The sequence below is a fragment of the Pelecanus crispus genome, chromosome 3, assembly GCF_030463565.1.
Source record: "Pelecanus crispus isolate bPelCri1 chromosome 3, bPelCri1.pri, whole genome shotgun sequence".
NCBI lineage: Eukaryota > Metazoa > Chordata > Aves > Pelecaniformes > Pelecanidae > Pelecanus > Pelecanus crispus.
In genome coordinates, this window is record NC_134645.1 from 54,419,026 (window position 1) to 54,434,063 (window position 15,038).

General features: G+C 44.5%; 1 protein-coding gene across 10 annotated transcripts in view; it reads right to left on the reverse strand.

Annotated features, from left to right (window-relative positions):
- QKI (QKI, KH domain containing RNA binding) overlaps positions 1-7,487 on the reverse strand; it is a 164,270-nt gene extending 156,783 nt beyond the window's left edge. For all 10 annotated transcript variants that reach the window (XM_075706716.1, XM_075706713.1, XM_075706710.1 and 7 more), the window contains exon 1: positions 7,290-7,487. In XM_075706716.1, coding sequence (XP_075562831.1) covers positions 7,290-7,431 — 142 coding nt within the window. In that variant the 5' untranslated portion in view covers positions 7,432-7,487. The remainder of the gene's footprint in view (positions 1-7,289) is intronic.
- Positions 7,488-15,038: the final 7,551 nt, after the last annotated feature.

Consider the following 15,038-nt stretch of genomic DNA (forward strand, 5'->3'; position numbering starts at 1 on the left):
TATCTTTCCAATTTTTACTCAGTATGTTAAACCATGAGAATAAAATTTAAAAAAACCTGTTAACATTACCACACTCATCCCAAGCACTAACACCTGCTAAAGTAACTGCAGAGTATCAAAAAGGCTGCAACTTCCAGTACCGGATCCAGACAACAGAGGTTTCATAACACAACTGCCCAAATAGAAGCACTTTAACTTGCACCATCTTGTTGTTATTCTCAGACACCAAACTAGCCTGCAATAGACAACTTTCTAATGGAAACAAGAATAACACTGTGGAGGAGCAGCTCTGCTAATGAAGTTGGATATTATTTCTCTTTCTGAGAAATGGTTGCTTTGCTCATTCAAGCATAAATTGCTTCAAAAATCTAAGCTCTGCTATCCACTTCTATTAGACGTTTCCAAGAAAAACAACCAAAAGAAACCCAAACCCAGAAATTACTTTAACTGCACTGCACAAGGTAACACAGGACATTTTCTCAAGTCAAAAGCAGAAATGTAATGTTGCTTAACTTTCAGCAACCCAACCGTTTGTCTCATCAGAGCAAAAGGTATCTAATTCAGATCATAGACATTACACCTATCATCTGTTTCGGGATTCAAACAACAGCTCCAATGTCCTTCACAGACCTAGATCCTCCCGCTACAAAGCTGCAGACATATCTTACATGGTGCTTCTACTGACCTAACCAATTGCATTAAGCATAACGAGATTAAAAACACTGGCAGTTTTACTGTTCCTACTAGTTTTCTTAGCACTGGGTTATTAAATTTCAATAAAATGACAAAATCAACAGATTTTCATAGTATGCATTTTGATTAAAATCCATACAGAAATATTCACACAACCTGAATGAGACGTTGAGAGTTATGTTTCAATAAAGACAAGGGTCAGTGAGAGAGGGCATTTCATAACTTCACAGCTTTTCTGGCCAGGCGTTTCCCCCACCTCTGCTCTCTCCCACCCCCTGACATTCCATATAAGTAGTCCAATATAAACCATCGGTCTCCATGGCAGACTCCTGCTGTACTTCAATCAGCCTGAGCTGTCAGGATGGTCTGGTAATTAATGTTAACACAGGTCTATCCTGTCGGCCACGGAATATATACCAGATCAGCATCTAATAATACCTCTAATTAATAGGATATCTGCATCAGCATGTGTTCTCCAAAAAGGAGAACATTTAAGGTTACAGCCAGTAGTTAAAGACAATTCAAATATACTTGCTTTTCTACCGAAGCCTACACAATTCAAACCATTTTAAGTATCCCATTCCTGATTTGGCATTGTTCAGTGTACTCAGAGGAAGAAAGTTTTCATTTAAGGACTGAAACAGATAACCTGGTCAAAAAAGTTACTGAACTGCAAAAGTAACCATTCATTTTATGCCCAGCCTTCTCGTCACACACAGAGCACTCATCCAACACCAGCAACTTTTTTCTGACTTGACCTGTTCTCTTTTGATGCACATAAGCTTCATTTTCATAATTAAGACAATCTATGCAAGTGCTCTCTTACAATCTATTAAGTGTTTCTCAGTTGTTGTTGGTTCATTGGGTTTTTTGCCCACTAACATCAACCAACACACCTTCAATTTTTCCTTTGTGCGTTACAAAAGCATCATGTGCCACTCCCTAATCTAATCAGCACTTGGTCAGTTGTTTCTAACCATAGCAAGAGATTTTTATACAACCCTAGTTACTTTGGAAACTGTTGTGTATAATTTCAGACGAGGAAAATGCAACTCAATTACAACCTTAAGGAACAAGTAACGCTAAACAAAAATGATAAAAAAAAATGCAAACAGGTCTCTCCCAATTTAAAGACAAGTAAGTTGGCAGCTCTTGTACCAAACTAAGTCTACTACAGTTACTCTTACTTTAAAAACCCTCTGATGACACACATTTTAATAATCAATTATTGGTAAGCAACAGTGAACAAACTGCTTTCAAAACATGAGCTTAAAATAACTGCTTTACTAACTTAAAATTTTTATTAGTCAAAACAACACCAATCTTTTTAAGTTACACGCCAGGTGACTGCAATTCTATAGATGATGCAGATACCGCTCCAAAAATAATCTCTTTTCAAAAGAGCGGAACTATTGCGGGGGGGGGGGGGGGGGGGGGGGGGGGGGGCGGCGAAAATTTTGAATATTTTTCTCCATGCTAAAAAAGAAAACCAACCAAACAACTTTTCCTTAAGTGCAATGGAGCTTTTGTTTTGATAAGAGGCTGCCAAGGAATTACAAAAAAAAAAAAAACCCACACCTCAGAACAACTCTTATGAAGGTTTTGAACACACAAGTTCTAGAAGCTTTACAACCTCATCATTACGAGACAAACATACTCAGAAAAACGCCTCAGACCATTATCTGAAGATTCAGAGATTATTAAAGAACCAGATTCAAAAGAGCACTATTGATAAACAGCACAAACAATGCTCAATGCTCTTGTCACATGCTGTTTTGTACAATTTTAACTTTACACCTCAAACTTTAAAAATTAGTCTGAGACTCTCTGGGCAAATACCTATCATAAGGCCTTTATCCTAATGAATATTAATCTCTTAAGAGGCATGGTTTGTAATGAAATAATAGGTTTTTATTGCAAGATCTGATACAACTGAAAAAGACATGCTAATGTGGCCAGTGCCCCTTCATCAAACCTGACAAGTCAGCAAAACCCTAGCTAAGCACAGGCTACATTTACATAATCGCAAACAATAAGGTCATGTACAAGAGTAACCAGATAACTTCTCAGGGACAACTTACAACACCAGAACACAGTTCTTCAGTCCTAACTCACGCAGACATTTTGGTTTAGAAAATGAGACTGACACGAAAACTGCAGTTTTGGGACACTGGGCTCTGAAAGTTCACATGCACTTTTCTCAGTCAGCACAGTAAACCGAGAGCAACATCCAAGGAAAATTTATCCTCCTTAATCTCTACCTAAATGTTTTTACAGCTCGCTTTGTTGTAACTGCTAGTCAGAAAGAGACAGCCTATTTGACATGAAATTAGATTTATCTCCAAAAGCTAGGTGCATGGCTTAATTTATATTTAAAGGTAGACACGCTTTTAAGTCACCTTCAACAGACATTTGACAAGGAGGCAGAAGTTTTCAAGGTATAGTTTACAGAAGAAAAATGAATTCCTGATAAAGTCTGTGTCAATACCCTTTTAAAAACAGTTCGGACCACAGATTTGATCTGTGTGCATTCCAATCAGATACAGGAATCTGACCCCTTACAGGTTCAAGAAAACAAAATGCAAATATGAAAATTACACTACTCTGATCTCAGTTAATATTTTAGGCATATTTGCTGACAATCTGCTGAAAGAATAAAACCAAAGTACCTCGTTAATTTCAATAGATCAGAGTGCAACTGCAGAGTTTGAAATGTCCAATTTATTTAAAAAAAAAAAAGTACAAGAGAAAAGGTACAACTTTATTAACTTTCCACAAAGGGGACCATTAAAATATACAAGTTGTCAGAAAAAACAATCTAGGTTAGAATCATAAGTTAGTATCTGAGAAGCTGGAGTGAAAAAAAAACCCACCACAGGTCACGTTTGATGGTGCAAACAATTACAGGAAACGCAGCCTATTCCACATTCAGGAAGAGCCCTCTCTTCCCACAGGTTTGCACTAGTCTGATAAAAACAATCCAGCTTCCTAGTTATTATGATGTGCACTTTAAACATCCTTGTTAATCCACAAAAGCCTTACTTACACATAAGAAGTTGAAAGCACACATATGCAAAAATATCTGTAACCTAAACAAAACTGTGACTTTCATATTTTATTATAAAGTAGTTCTTTTAAAGAAAAAAAACGTTGCCTCCATATACCTCTTACATTTAAGAAGATCTTCAAAACCGAATGCCATAAGGCAGAGACCATCTACTAAGCTAAGCACTAAAATTTTCAAAGATCAAACGCTAGGATAGAGTTCAGAAAGGCAAATGTGTTTTGGATAATACACACAGCACAGAAACGAGCCAAAAAAAGTACACGTACATTCTGAAACCTAACCCGATTAGATGTACTGTTCTTCATCTAAACCGACAGGTCCATTTCTCTCTCTTGTTGCATGCAATTACAAGTAGTAATCACAACACAAGGCTGTTTGAGTTTTGTTTTTAAATACTGGCATGTAAAAAATAAATAAATAAGAAACCCCTAGCATTCCAGTAGAGAAAGCAATACTATGTTTTGTTTGTTTGAATTCTTAGGGTTGTGAATTTATTTCTTCAATTTCACCAGCACAAAATAAAAGACAAAGGCTGATCGTAATATTATTCTCTTCTCAAGCATGAACAAAACCCTCAGGAAAATGGTTGTATAGTAACTAAAAGAAAAAAACACCTACCTAAAGCACAAAACAGTAAACTAGAAGCAGCAAACCAAATTGCAGGGGGGAGGGGGCAAAGAGGGAGCATGAACACCGTAGCTTTATTTTTAGATTATATATAATAAATGTATATATACACACACCTGCCCCTAATATTTGGCTTTCTCAAAGGTGCTGCGAAACAACTGATGAAACTATTAAATGTTATACTTTTAAGTAAGCATTCTAAATCTTGCAGACCTTTCTAGCAAACCCATAGTTTGCTATTGCGAAAACCTTCTGGAGGATGTCAGCGTAGCATATAGCTCAAGATGTTTAACACCATACCCCTTTGGTAACCAGGATAGGTGTTTTTGCAGAACAACAGTTGTTCCAGCTTCTCAACTGTTCATTGCTATTGACAATTCCACCTATATAATACTGCATGTAAGCATACAATATAGGTAAGTGCATGCAAATACAGATACCTGCACAAATCCACAAGTATTTTGTCATTCTTTGGTATCTTCTAACAGATTTGTTCATTTCACTACTCAAGCCAGAACTGGTGTTGAGAGGCGAGTCTCACGCCTCAGAAAAAAAATAACTGGCGCCCCTTAGTGTTCAAATTTTGAAGTCTTGAAGCAATTTACTAGATTTGCATGAAACATTTTTTTCAACATTCCAAAAAGTTTTCTGCCTCCACAATACTTCCACCCAATTGCCAACGTAAACAGGAAAAGCAGAAAAGCTTAAAGGGATAGCAGACTTCTTCCTGAGACTATTCAGAAACACAGATTGTATTTTATTTATTTTTCTTTTAAAGAAGAGTGTGAATAGCTCTAACACAATCCTTAAACTTTTTGAGCAAGTCTCCACAGCCCTCATTTTGCAACTCCAGTACTTCAAAAAACAGATTTCCAGAGCTTTCAATATTTAAAAATATATCAAAAGATGCAAGGATTTCAGACATTCCTTTTTCAGTGTCCTTTTCGCATGGGGAAATGTTTTTCTTTCTTTTGTTCTCTGACAATTACCAAAAAAAAAAAAAGTTTCAGGCCTCCTCTGGCCAAATACATTAAGTCGAAGAGATTCAGAAATTTAAAAATCCGACATCAAGCCTCTGGAAGGCTCATTTGTGCTAAAAAGGCGTCTTCTCAGTCCAGTTTCTTCTTGATGTTTAGAGCAAATCTAACTATTCTGAAGAGGTTGTTTGCTGTGGCGACCAAGAACATAAGTTTTAAATAGTTTTACTTTTCACATCCATATTTGCTCCAGTATAAATTCAAACTGCATCAAGAGTCTTGAAAATAAAAATAGAGTCTCCCATTATATCGCTTCCCACAGTCCATCATTCAATATTCTTCACCGGGTTTGGTTTTTTTTTTTCACTCCTCTATCATTTATTTCAAAAGGTAGCATTTTCTCGATATGCTATTTTTTGTTGTACTACAGTCACTATCTCATTTTTACAGTCTTGGGAGAGGGCGGGGAATTGTTCTACCAAATATAACCAGCTCTTTCATCTTCCGAGGTCAACAACTTCCCAAACTTCTTTTAGCGAGGAGGAATATGTCCGCAAACAAGAATCCTAACTCAAAATCTCGAAATTCAGTATTTCATACTAAGGAACCCAACAAGTTGAAACTATATAAATAATTCACGGTTTTATCATATTCTACAAAGCTACCAAATAAGACTAAACAAAGAGGTCTCTCAATCTCCAGAAAGACTAGGTTTAAGGCGGTAAGAAAGGAAATGCTTTTAACAAGAAAAGCAAACCTGTGAACCCAAGCATAAAGCTAATTTAAAATGCTAAGAGCGAGTGTATCGCCTTATTTTGAGCAGTGGATCTGCTACTGTAGTGGGAACACATATGGGACACACGAAGTTCCCATCATATACTTTTTTTTTTCCCCTTTCTAAAATGCGATTATTTATTTGTAAATACGAAACCTTAAAGGTAGCTATTTAGGAGAAAGGGAAGGGGGGGGGGGGGTCAACCCAGAGGAGCGGCCCCTCGCCCCTCCGAGGCAGGAGCGGGGTGCGGGGCTGGGGGCGGCAGTGGACGTTTGGCAGGAGCAGACGAGTCATTTCGTAATTTCTCCCCCCCCCCCCCCCCCCCTTCACTAAAGTCACACGTAGGAGTCTTTCAAGTTAGTTTCTTTAAAAGGTAAGGATAGCTGAAAGAAGAATTTGTTCGCTTCCCTCGCAATATGGGAGAATTATAATTAGTTTGTGGCCAGTTTGGGGTGGGGTAGAGCTGGAGCTGAAGAAAGAGCTCAGCCCCCTCCGTCTTAGTCATTCAAGTTCAAGCAGCTTCCAGAACAGCCAAATCCCCAAAGGAACACACACACACACACACACACACCCCCCCCCGCCCCGGGGCCGCCGGCCGGCCGGGAGCGCTCCCCGAGGGGCGCCGCACCGGACCCCTCGCCCCGCCGCCGCGGGCGGGGAGCGCCGCGCCGCCAGCCAGCCCTTCCCCTCCTCCCTGCCTTCCCCCAGAGCACATTCCTGAGCTCCTCTCCGTGCCGTAGTTACCCTTCCCCCGGTTTTGGGAGACGGCGCGGGGACGGGAAAAAGGAAAAATAAGGGCGGGGGGGGGTGGGCGGGGGGAAACCCCAAGGGGAGAGCGGGGACCCGTGCGGCCAGCGCTGCCTCCTCCCCCTCGCACTCGCTCCCCGAGTCGCCCGGCACCACACGGCAGCAGCCAGGGCGGGGAGAGCCCGCACTTCCCCTTTGTTTTCGGCTCTCCAGCCGGGGGCCGAGAGCGTGAGGAGAGGAGCGGGGAGAGCGAAACAGGCCCCGGGCTCCCCCCGCCGCCCGGCCGGGGCCGGGGCGGGGGGCCGAGCGGGATTCCGGGAGCGGCGCGGAGGCCCGGGGAAGGGGGGGGAGGCAGGGCAGGGCGGCGGAGCGGGGGAGGGGGCGGCCAGGCGAGCGCTTTTACCTTCGTCCAGCAGCCTCTCGAGGTGGTTGAAGATCCCGCAGAAGTTGGGGAGGCTGCTCATCAGCTTCTTGTCGTTCATCAGCTGCATCAGGTAATCGGGGCTCGGCTTCGGCTTCTCCTTGGTTTCCATTTCCCCAACCATATTCCAAGCCCGCGCAGAGACGGCGAGCGCCCGCAGCAGCTCCGCCGAGCAACGCGACCGCGGCACGGGGCGCCCGGCTGGATCCGGGCGGGCAGGGAGGCGGTGGGGGAGGGGAGGGGGCGGGGAGGGGAGCTTCCCCGAGGAAGGAGGAGGAGGAGGAGGATTCAACTCCGGAGACAAACGCAGAGCCGCCGCCGAGTCCCAGGGACCGAAAAAAAAGAGGAAACTCGGTAGAAACCCCCGTGCGGGCTGCGCCCTCCTCCCCGGGCACAAGGACCCGCCGCCGCCTCTCGGTGCCGCCGCCGCCTCTCGGTGCCGCCGCCGCTTCCCTGCTCCGTGCGCCCTCGGCCGGCGCAGTCCTCGGTGTGTCCCCCCTCCTCCTCCTCCTCCTCCTCCTCCTCCCGCGCACACACGCTGAGCCCGGCTTCTCCTCTCGGCGCTGCCCCCTGTCTCCGCGGCGGGGGAGGGAGGGGACGAGCGGGGCGGGCGGGCGCTGCTGGCGCGGCTGCCGCTTCCGAGGAGCCGCCGCCGGTGTCTCTCCGCTCTTGCCGCCGCCGCTGTTGTTGCCGCCGCGCTGCGCCTGGCGTGTCCTCCTCTCCGCCTCCCTCCCGCCCGCCCGCCCTCCCGCCGCCGCTGCCTGTAGCTGGTGAGTCTCAGCCCCGCCGCCGCCGCCTCCTCACTTCTCCTCAGTTCGCTCCGGAGTTCGCTTCAGTTCAGGCTGCGCTGGCAGCAGCAGCAGCAGCGGCGGCGGCTGGAGGAGGGGAGGGGGCAGGGCCGGCGGGGGGGCGGGGCCAGGGGCGGGGCGGCCGTTACTCGCCCGCCGCCGCCGCCGGCAGCAGCAGCGCCGCTTGGCGGAGCCGGCCCTCGCTCCCTGCCCGCGCCGGGGCCCCGGGGCGGCGGCGGCGGCGGCGGAGGGAGGGAGGGAGGGGGGGGGGGGGGGGGGGGGAGGGGAGGGCGCCGCCGCCGGCCCGACGCGGGGTTTCTCCCCCCGCCGGGCTACGCCCTCTCCGAGCGTCCGCGCGGGGACAGGCGGCGCAGGCGCGCAGACGTCGCGTGCGGCTCCCGCGCGCTTTCCCCCCCCCCCCCCCCCCCCCCCCCCCCGCGGAAAGACGCGCGCGCACACAGAACAAAGTCCTGTTACTTCACCTGTTCCGCGCGCGTGGGGGGGGGGGGGGGGGAGGGGAGGGGGGGGCGGGGCCGGGTCACGTGCGCCCTCGGGGGTGGGGAGAGCCCCAGCGAGGCGCGGCTGCGCCCGCCCTTTTGCGCCGCCGCTTCGCGCGGCCGCGGTCTCGCGCGGCAGGAGCGGGGAGAGGCGGGGGGGGCGGTGGCGGTTGGTTGCGGCGCGCATGCGCCCGCGGGCGGTGGGCGGTGCGGGTGGCGGAGCGGCGCGAGGAGCAATTTCCAACGGGTAAAGCGGCCGCGGGGGCGGGAGGAGAGCGCGGCGCGGGGCCGAGGCGGCGGAGAACGGGCCGTAACCGGTCCCGTTGGCGGGGTGAGGCGAGGCGGGAGCTGCTCTCCCCTCCACCCGCTCCCCGTCTGGCGGGCGGGCGGCGCGAGCCCGCCTGCCGCGGGAGCGGTTATAAACGGCCGCCTTCGGCCTCGGAGGAGCGCGGAGCGGGCCGGGGGCCGGCTGGAGCTGCCGGCGGAGAAGCGCGGGCGGTGGCGGCCCAGCCTTCCGCACGCCCCTTCCCCCGCACGCCCACCCCCGGCGCAGCGGCGGCGGCCCCCGCCTGTGGCCGGCGCTGCGCAGCGCCGTGCCCCAGCCGGGCGGCTCGCCCGCCTCGGCGCCCCGCGGCAGCCTGGGCCGTCCTGCGGGTCCCGGTCGCGGCGCTGCCTTCCTGCCCGAGCCTCGCCGGCAGGCAGTTAGACGCCCTGTTTTTGCTTACAGGGCAGCGCCGTGTTTTGGCATCAGCCGCGGCTTGTTTGACGGGTTTGGATGGGAGACGTGATGGGAGCAGCAGTATGCGGCAGCCAGAACCAAAATTAACGTGCTCCATCCACTGCAGCCGCAGAGGCAAAGCAGCGCGACGCGGTTGCTTGTACGTATTACTCCTTCCCCACGCAGCTATTTGGTCGTCTTATTTGATTTCTATTACTTAGGATGTCGTCAGACAGCTTTGATGCAAGTTTCAGTAGCTTGGTGGAGCTTATGTTATAAAGCTAGGTAAAAATCGCTTCATGCTTCCTTTAGTTCGCTGAAAACAATTATTATTAATAGCACTAGGTATAAAGTCTAGCTATTGTTTGAAGTTCTGTAAAAATTCAAATTATTTTCATACATACTGCACAGTATTTGAAGAGACTTTAAATATTAGGTTAATGGCAATGAACAATGCTTCCAAACCTAAAAAGAAGCACAGACACATTGTCGTCTTCACAGGTGTACAATTTTCTTGGGTATTGTCAAGTAGTGTTATTCTACTTTTCCTGAAAGATGTGCATTGACAAAAACGTAGAGAAAGCGTAGTTCTCATAACAGTAAAAATGCCTTGGATTATCGCATTCCTTCTAGTGTTTATTGGATGTTTTGCCTTTAAACACGTAGCACTCGTTATTTGGACGTGAGAATTTTTATTTCATTTCAGGGGTTTGTTTACATTAAGTAAAAATTAAGGGCTTATGTAAGAGAAATCAGATTTATTGCTTCCATCATTTAAAAAATGTATATTCAGCAAGAAAATGATCTCTCTGTTACCAAAGAAAGAATAGCACTGTTACAAACCATTTTTTTTTAATATAGATTCTTAGTCCATCAATAGCATGCCCAAAGCGTACTGCAGTATGGCTATGGATGATGAAACAATACAGTTTCTATCTAGTAACAAGATTGTGTTTGCTCTTTTCCAACCTGCTTTTGAAATTGTGGCAAGCTAAAGCACAGCCTTATATGCTTAGCAAAATTGCATCCTTTTATTTATTGTAGATCAGTCTGAAAGATGATGAGTTTTTGTAGCCCTTTATTTGCTAATTTTTAATCAGTGAGTGAAGGCTCTTTTTTAATCCTGAGAAAACTTAATATTGAATCCTTCAATTTGATTAAGGGCATCAATCAGACAGCAGGCTTTCATCTTAAAATTAGATGAACTCAAATAATGTAAGAATAATTGTTCTGGACTGCTGATTCTCACAGTAAAAGTAGCATATGGAGACTTTTTCATCAGATTTGGTGCAGCTGTTCCCATACTGCTTCATTATTGCCTCCTACACATAAAGTGCTTCCAGTGCTTGAATATGAGCAGACAAAACAAGCGCACAGTATAAGGTAAGAAATGCCAGCACAAGTTGTTGTGCAGTAATTATCAGTTATCTTCCCTACTAATAGGAACAATATAGCTTATCCTAAGCTATTTTGCACTTACTGGAGAATAAGGTGGTGCACACTAGCAGTTACTGAGGAATCACTCATGCAGTGCAATGCAAAATTCAGGCTCTAGTTTGCTCTGTGTTAATCAGAGTTATTTTCTCAGTCTGAACAGTACAGAAATTGAGGCAAAGCTATGTGCTGAAGCTGCCTATGTAATTAGGCATAAACATCTTATGAAAAATTCTCATCCTTGATTTTTCCATAAATACTTAAAGACTGTGATTTTAAATCATTGGAAAAATGCCCTTGGAAAAGCTGAATGCTTTAACAAAATGTAGATAACTCACCATTAGATTTAAATAAGCAAATCGGCGTGATATCTTTCTTCATTGAGTATACAGTAAAAACAAAAAAGCTACCTAAGAGCCCCTCTCGGCATAACTTATGTTCTTCTCTCTGCCTTTACCTTAATACACTTCCATGTCCCAGGAAAGGGTGTTATTAAGAGTGCCTGGGAGATGAGAGTTAAATTAGTTCTGGTTAGAGGGCTGTAAGAAGGTACTGCTCTCATCAGCACTGGTGTGTCTACAATCTGATCTACAGAGGCGCTAGAAACACTCTTGCACTGTATTGAACTTTGCAGCTTTCCCATGGGGGGGGACGACACAGGGCTGGGTAAACAGGTCCTGCAGGTAAGGAGGAGAGGTTGTGTGGTGTTGATGTCAGGGGAGGAGGGGTGGGTGTTGTTTTGGTTGGTTTGCTTCAAGGTAACCAGGTCCTGTAGTCATGTAAGGTTCTTTAGGTAACTACCCAATGCCTTAACTTCTGTCTAGACACAAGCAGAAATCAGTATCTTTAACGCTTGTGTTTTCATCTAGGTAGCCCTTCTTGTATCACGTAACCTGTAGTGTTCTCCAACAGCTTCTCTTTTAAGGTGAAGTTTTATTGCATTAATCTAATCTTGAAGTAAGAAAAATTATGATAATACCAGCAGCAGCCTCTGTATATTACAGTAAAGGCCTGCAATGATCATAAAAAGCAAATTCAATTACTGCTATAATGTTCATAGCTGATAGTACCTTGGGAAATAGGAGAGCTGAAGGCTGATGACTACTGGGAAACATACTCTTTCAGTTAAAGTGTTGGCTGTTACTTCCAGTGTCTCTTGACCAAATCATAGGCATATACAAGTTGGATGTCATCAGCCTTCTGCAACGCTGTCGATAACAGGAAGATACCAATGTGCTATACTACTCTTCTTTAGGGAAAGAAGCAATTCTTCACTTACCCATTACAGTCACTCAAGAAAAACATACGATGTTTGTGCTTCAGTATTGAATTGTTCATGGTATACAAGATTGTAGCTGCTGTAACTGTAATGCAGCAGTCAGATGTGGCTGCTACCAGATGGACATCTGAAATTCATTCATCTCTGGAAGGTGATTAATACATGAACAGAATAAGGTCTAGAGCCAGACTAAAAATCTCAGGAACCAATTATATTGAAATTCTATGATGTGTCTGACAACAAGAACGTATTTCCTTTGACATTAAGCCGAACTGACAGGTAATTTTTCAAACAGAAGCCATAGTAGTGCATCATTCAAAGTAATAAGCAGAAGGCATAGTGTTCATAGTCTAAAAAGGGAAGAGTTTTAAAAAAAAAAAAAGCCCATGTTCCAGTGACCACCTCAGTTCTTTAACTATTTATGCTAACACTCACCTGTCCACTCTGTATGCCAGGTTTATTTTATCTGTAGAACTGGATGCTTTATTCCAGCTTGAATATTTCCTGACACAGCAGAGAGTTGAAAATATGTCTTGACTTCTGTTTAAATCCCAGGATAGGCTCCTTCCATTAAATCATAACACATATAGATCATAACACATTTCTGAGTGCTGTGTATAATTTTGGAAGAGATAATGTCTAAATTTGTCCACTACTGATGCTAACTGATTGCTGAAGAAGTGGAAGATACAGTTTTAAGCACACCTCACTCTGTAAGACTTCAGATTTGTATCTTCTATACTTACGGTACTTCAAGTTGTACAACAGCTGTGAAGATGGGTATAGTAACCCACAGTATCATGCTTGTTAGAACTGGCCATTGCTCAGCTTGGAATAAAGGAGCCAGAAGAAGAGCTATCTCTGTGATTCATCCGCTTATGTAAGAGTAGGAAGAACTGCATTCTCACTGTTCCTGTGGTTGTGTATTAATTATGCAGCCATTAAGTTGGGGAGAAAAGAAAATGCTAAGTCAAACAAAAAAGTATTTTCCACCTTTGACCTAAATCTTGTACCTGGCAGTTTTCTTCGTAAGGTACATATTCCATATACCTTAAGTTACAGTGATAGGATACTGTTACACAGATAGGATGGAGAGGCCTAAATTCTGCTTCATAAAATATTAAGCATTTTGTTTAACTCTCAATAGTTAGAATCATAGAATAGTTTGGGTTGGAAGGGACCTTCTAAAGGTCATGTAGTCCAACCCCCCTGCAATGAGCAGGGACATCTTCCACTAGAGCAGGTTACTCGGAGCCCTGTCCAACCTGCCCTTGAATGGTTACAGAGATGGGGCGTTGACATCTTCTCTGGGCAACCAGTTTCAGTGTTTTCACCACCCTCATGTTAGTGAGGGCAGGGGTATCTCTGTGTTGGGCTTCACCTTATCTAAGTACCAAATAGCCATGCTTATGCATGGAAAAGATATAAATCAATATATAGTAGAATGTATTACATCAATGTTCAAGATTGCCATATATTAATCACCTATTAGATTATATTTTTCTTTCAGTAGATAATTTCCATGGGTATGGAACATACATGCTCTTTCTTTATGTACTACTGTGTAGACTTTTCTCCAGAAAAGACAGCATTCTAGCAACAAGAAAACGTGTGTCTGTCTAGAGAGGGTGGTAGTTCTGCTAGGATCCCAAGAAGTCTCTGTGCGTTAAAAACAAAGCTTAGATTGGTTTCGTTTCACACTCTTCAGTAGGAGATCAAAATGAATCTCATGTGTGCCAGTTCTATTACAATGTTGCTGAGAAAGGCAGAAAACTGAGAAGGAGGGAAAGAAAAGCAATTTGAGAAAGCAGAGAAGAGAAAAAGTTACCAGTAATTAGGGAGAGAAAACTAAATCAAGGTACTATATTGTAAACATAAAAATTACCTCCTGTATCATCGTGTTCATAACAGCACTTAAATTTAAAAGCTGGGGGGGGGAAAGCTAATTATTCACAGAACATATTTGAATTGTGCATTCTGATGATATGTTTTACCTCTAAGCTCGTAAACTTCCCTATGACTTGTAATTTATAAACATTCCCATTGTTTTTGTGCATTTTACTGTTGGATCATCAATATTCCTCCCAGCTCACTAAAAGAAGCCAAATACTCTCTTGAAATACACCCTGCACGTTTCCAGTGTTTCTAATCCCATGCACAGTCCTATAGTGTCAGTCAGCGTGCTAACTACACTTCCTGTCTGTACAGTCACGAAATTACTACCTTAACTATACAGCTCAGGGCTTGCGTAGGGGAGAATTTCAAATGCCTTCTGGCCTGTCCCTTGTGGAGAACTCATGTACGGAAACACTGTGTGAGCCAGTCTGTGCCACGTGTTGCAGAAGTGGGTGTTCTGCCTAACTCTGTGGAGGCAGTGAATTGACCATTGCTAAATACAGTGATCTGTCATTGGAGTCCAGCTAACACACATTCTAGTTTAAAAGACTACAGTATTAGGATATCTGGAAATTAAGAATATTAACAGATCTCAGCCATTATTTCAGACATACCTGTTTTGGTTTTTACCTTCTGTCCAATTTGCACTAGATATCTAACCTTAAAATTATCCAGGATAACATTCTGCATCTTAATTGATGCAGTCATCTCAACTATGATAGTGCCCTCAGCAGCTTTTTTCATTTGCTACATGTAACTCAAAATATGATGTTGAAAGACATATTTCTGTGTAAGATATGTAATCAAAAGTATTTTTGCTTTTCACCGTAGTGAGAAGTGTTTTTACCTTCACTATAGGATTTAAAAAAAAAAAAAAGATACAAAGTTCATGTCAGGGAAATTTGCAGATTTATTTTGACAACCACAGTGGCAAAGAGCTGACAAGTTCTGTTTTTCAGGTGCACCATCTTTTGGTAAAATACCATAGTATATTGATTACTTTTGAATATAAAAGAAATGCTTTCAGCCTTAACTTTGTAAATAGATTTAAATTAACCATTCTTCTCAATTACTATTAAAACCAAGTAGAGTTTATAATGTAACTGTTGCATTAATTTA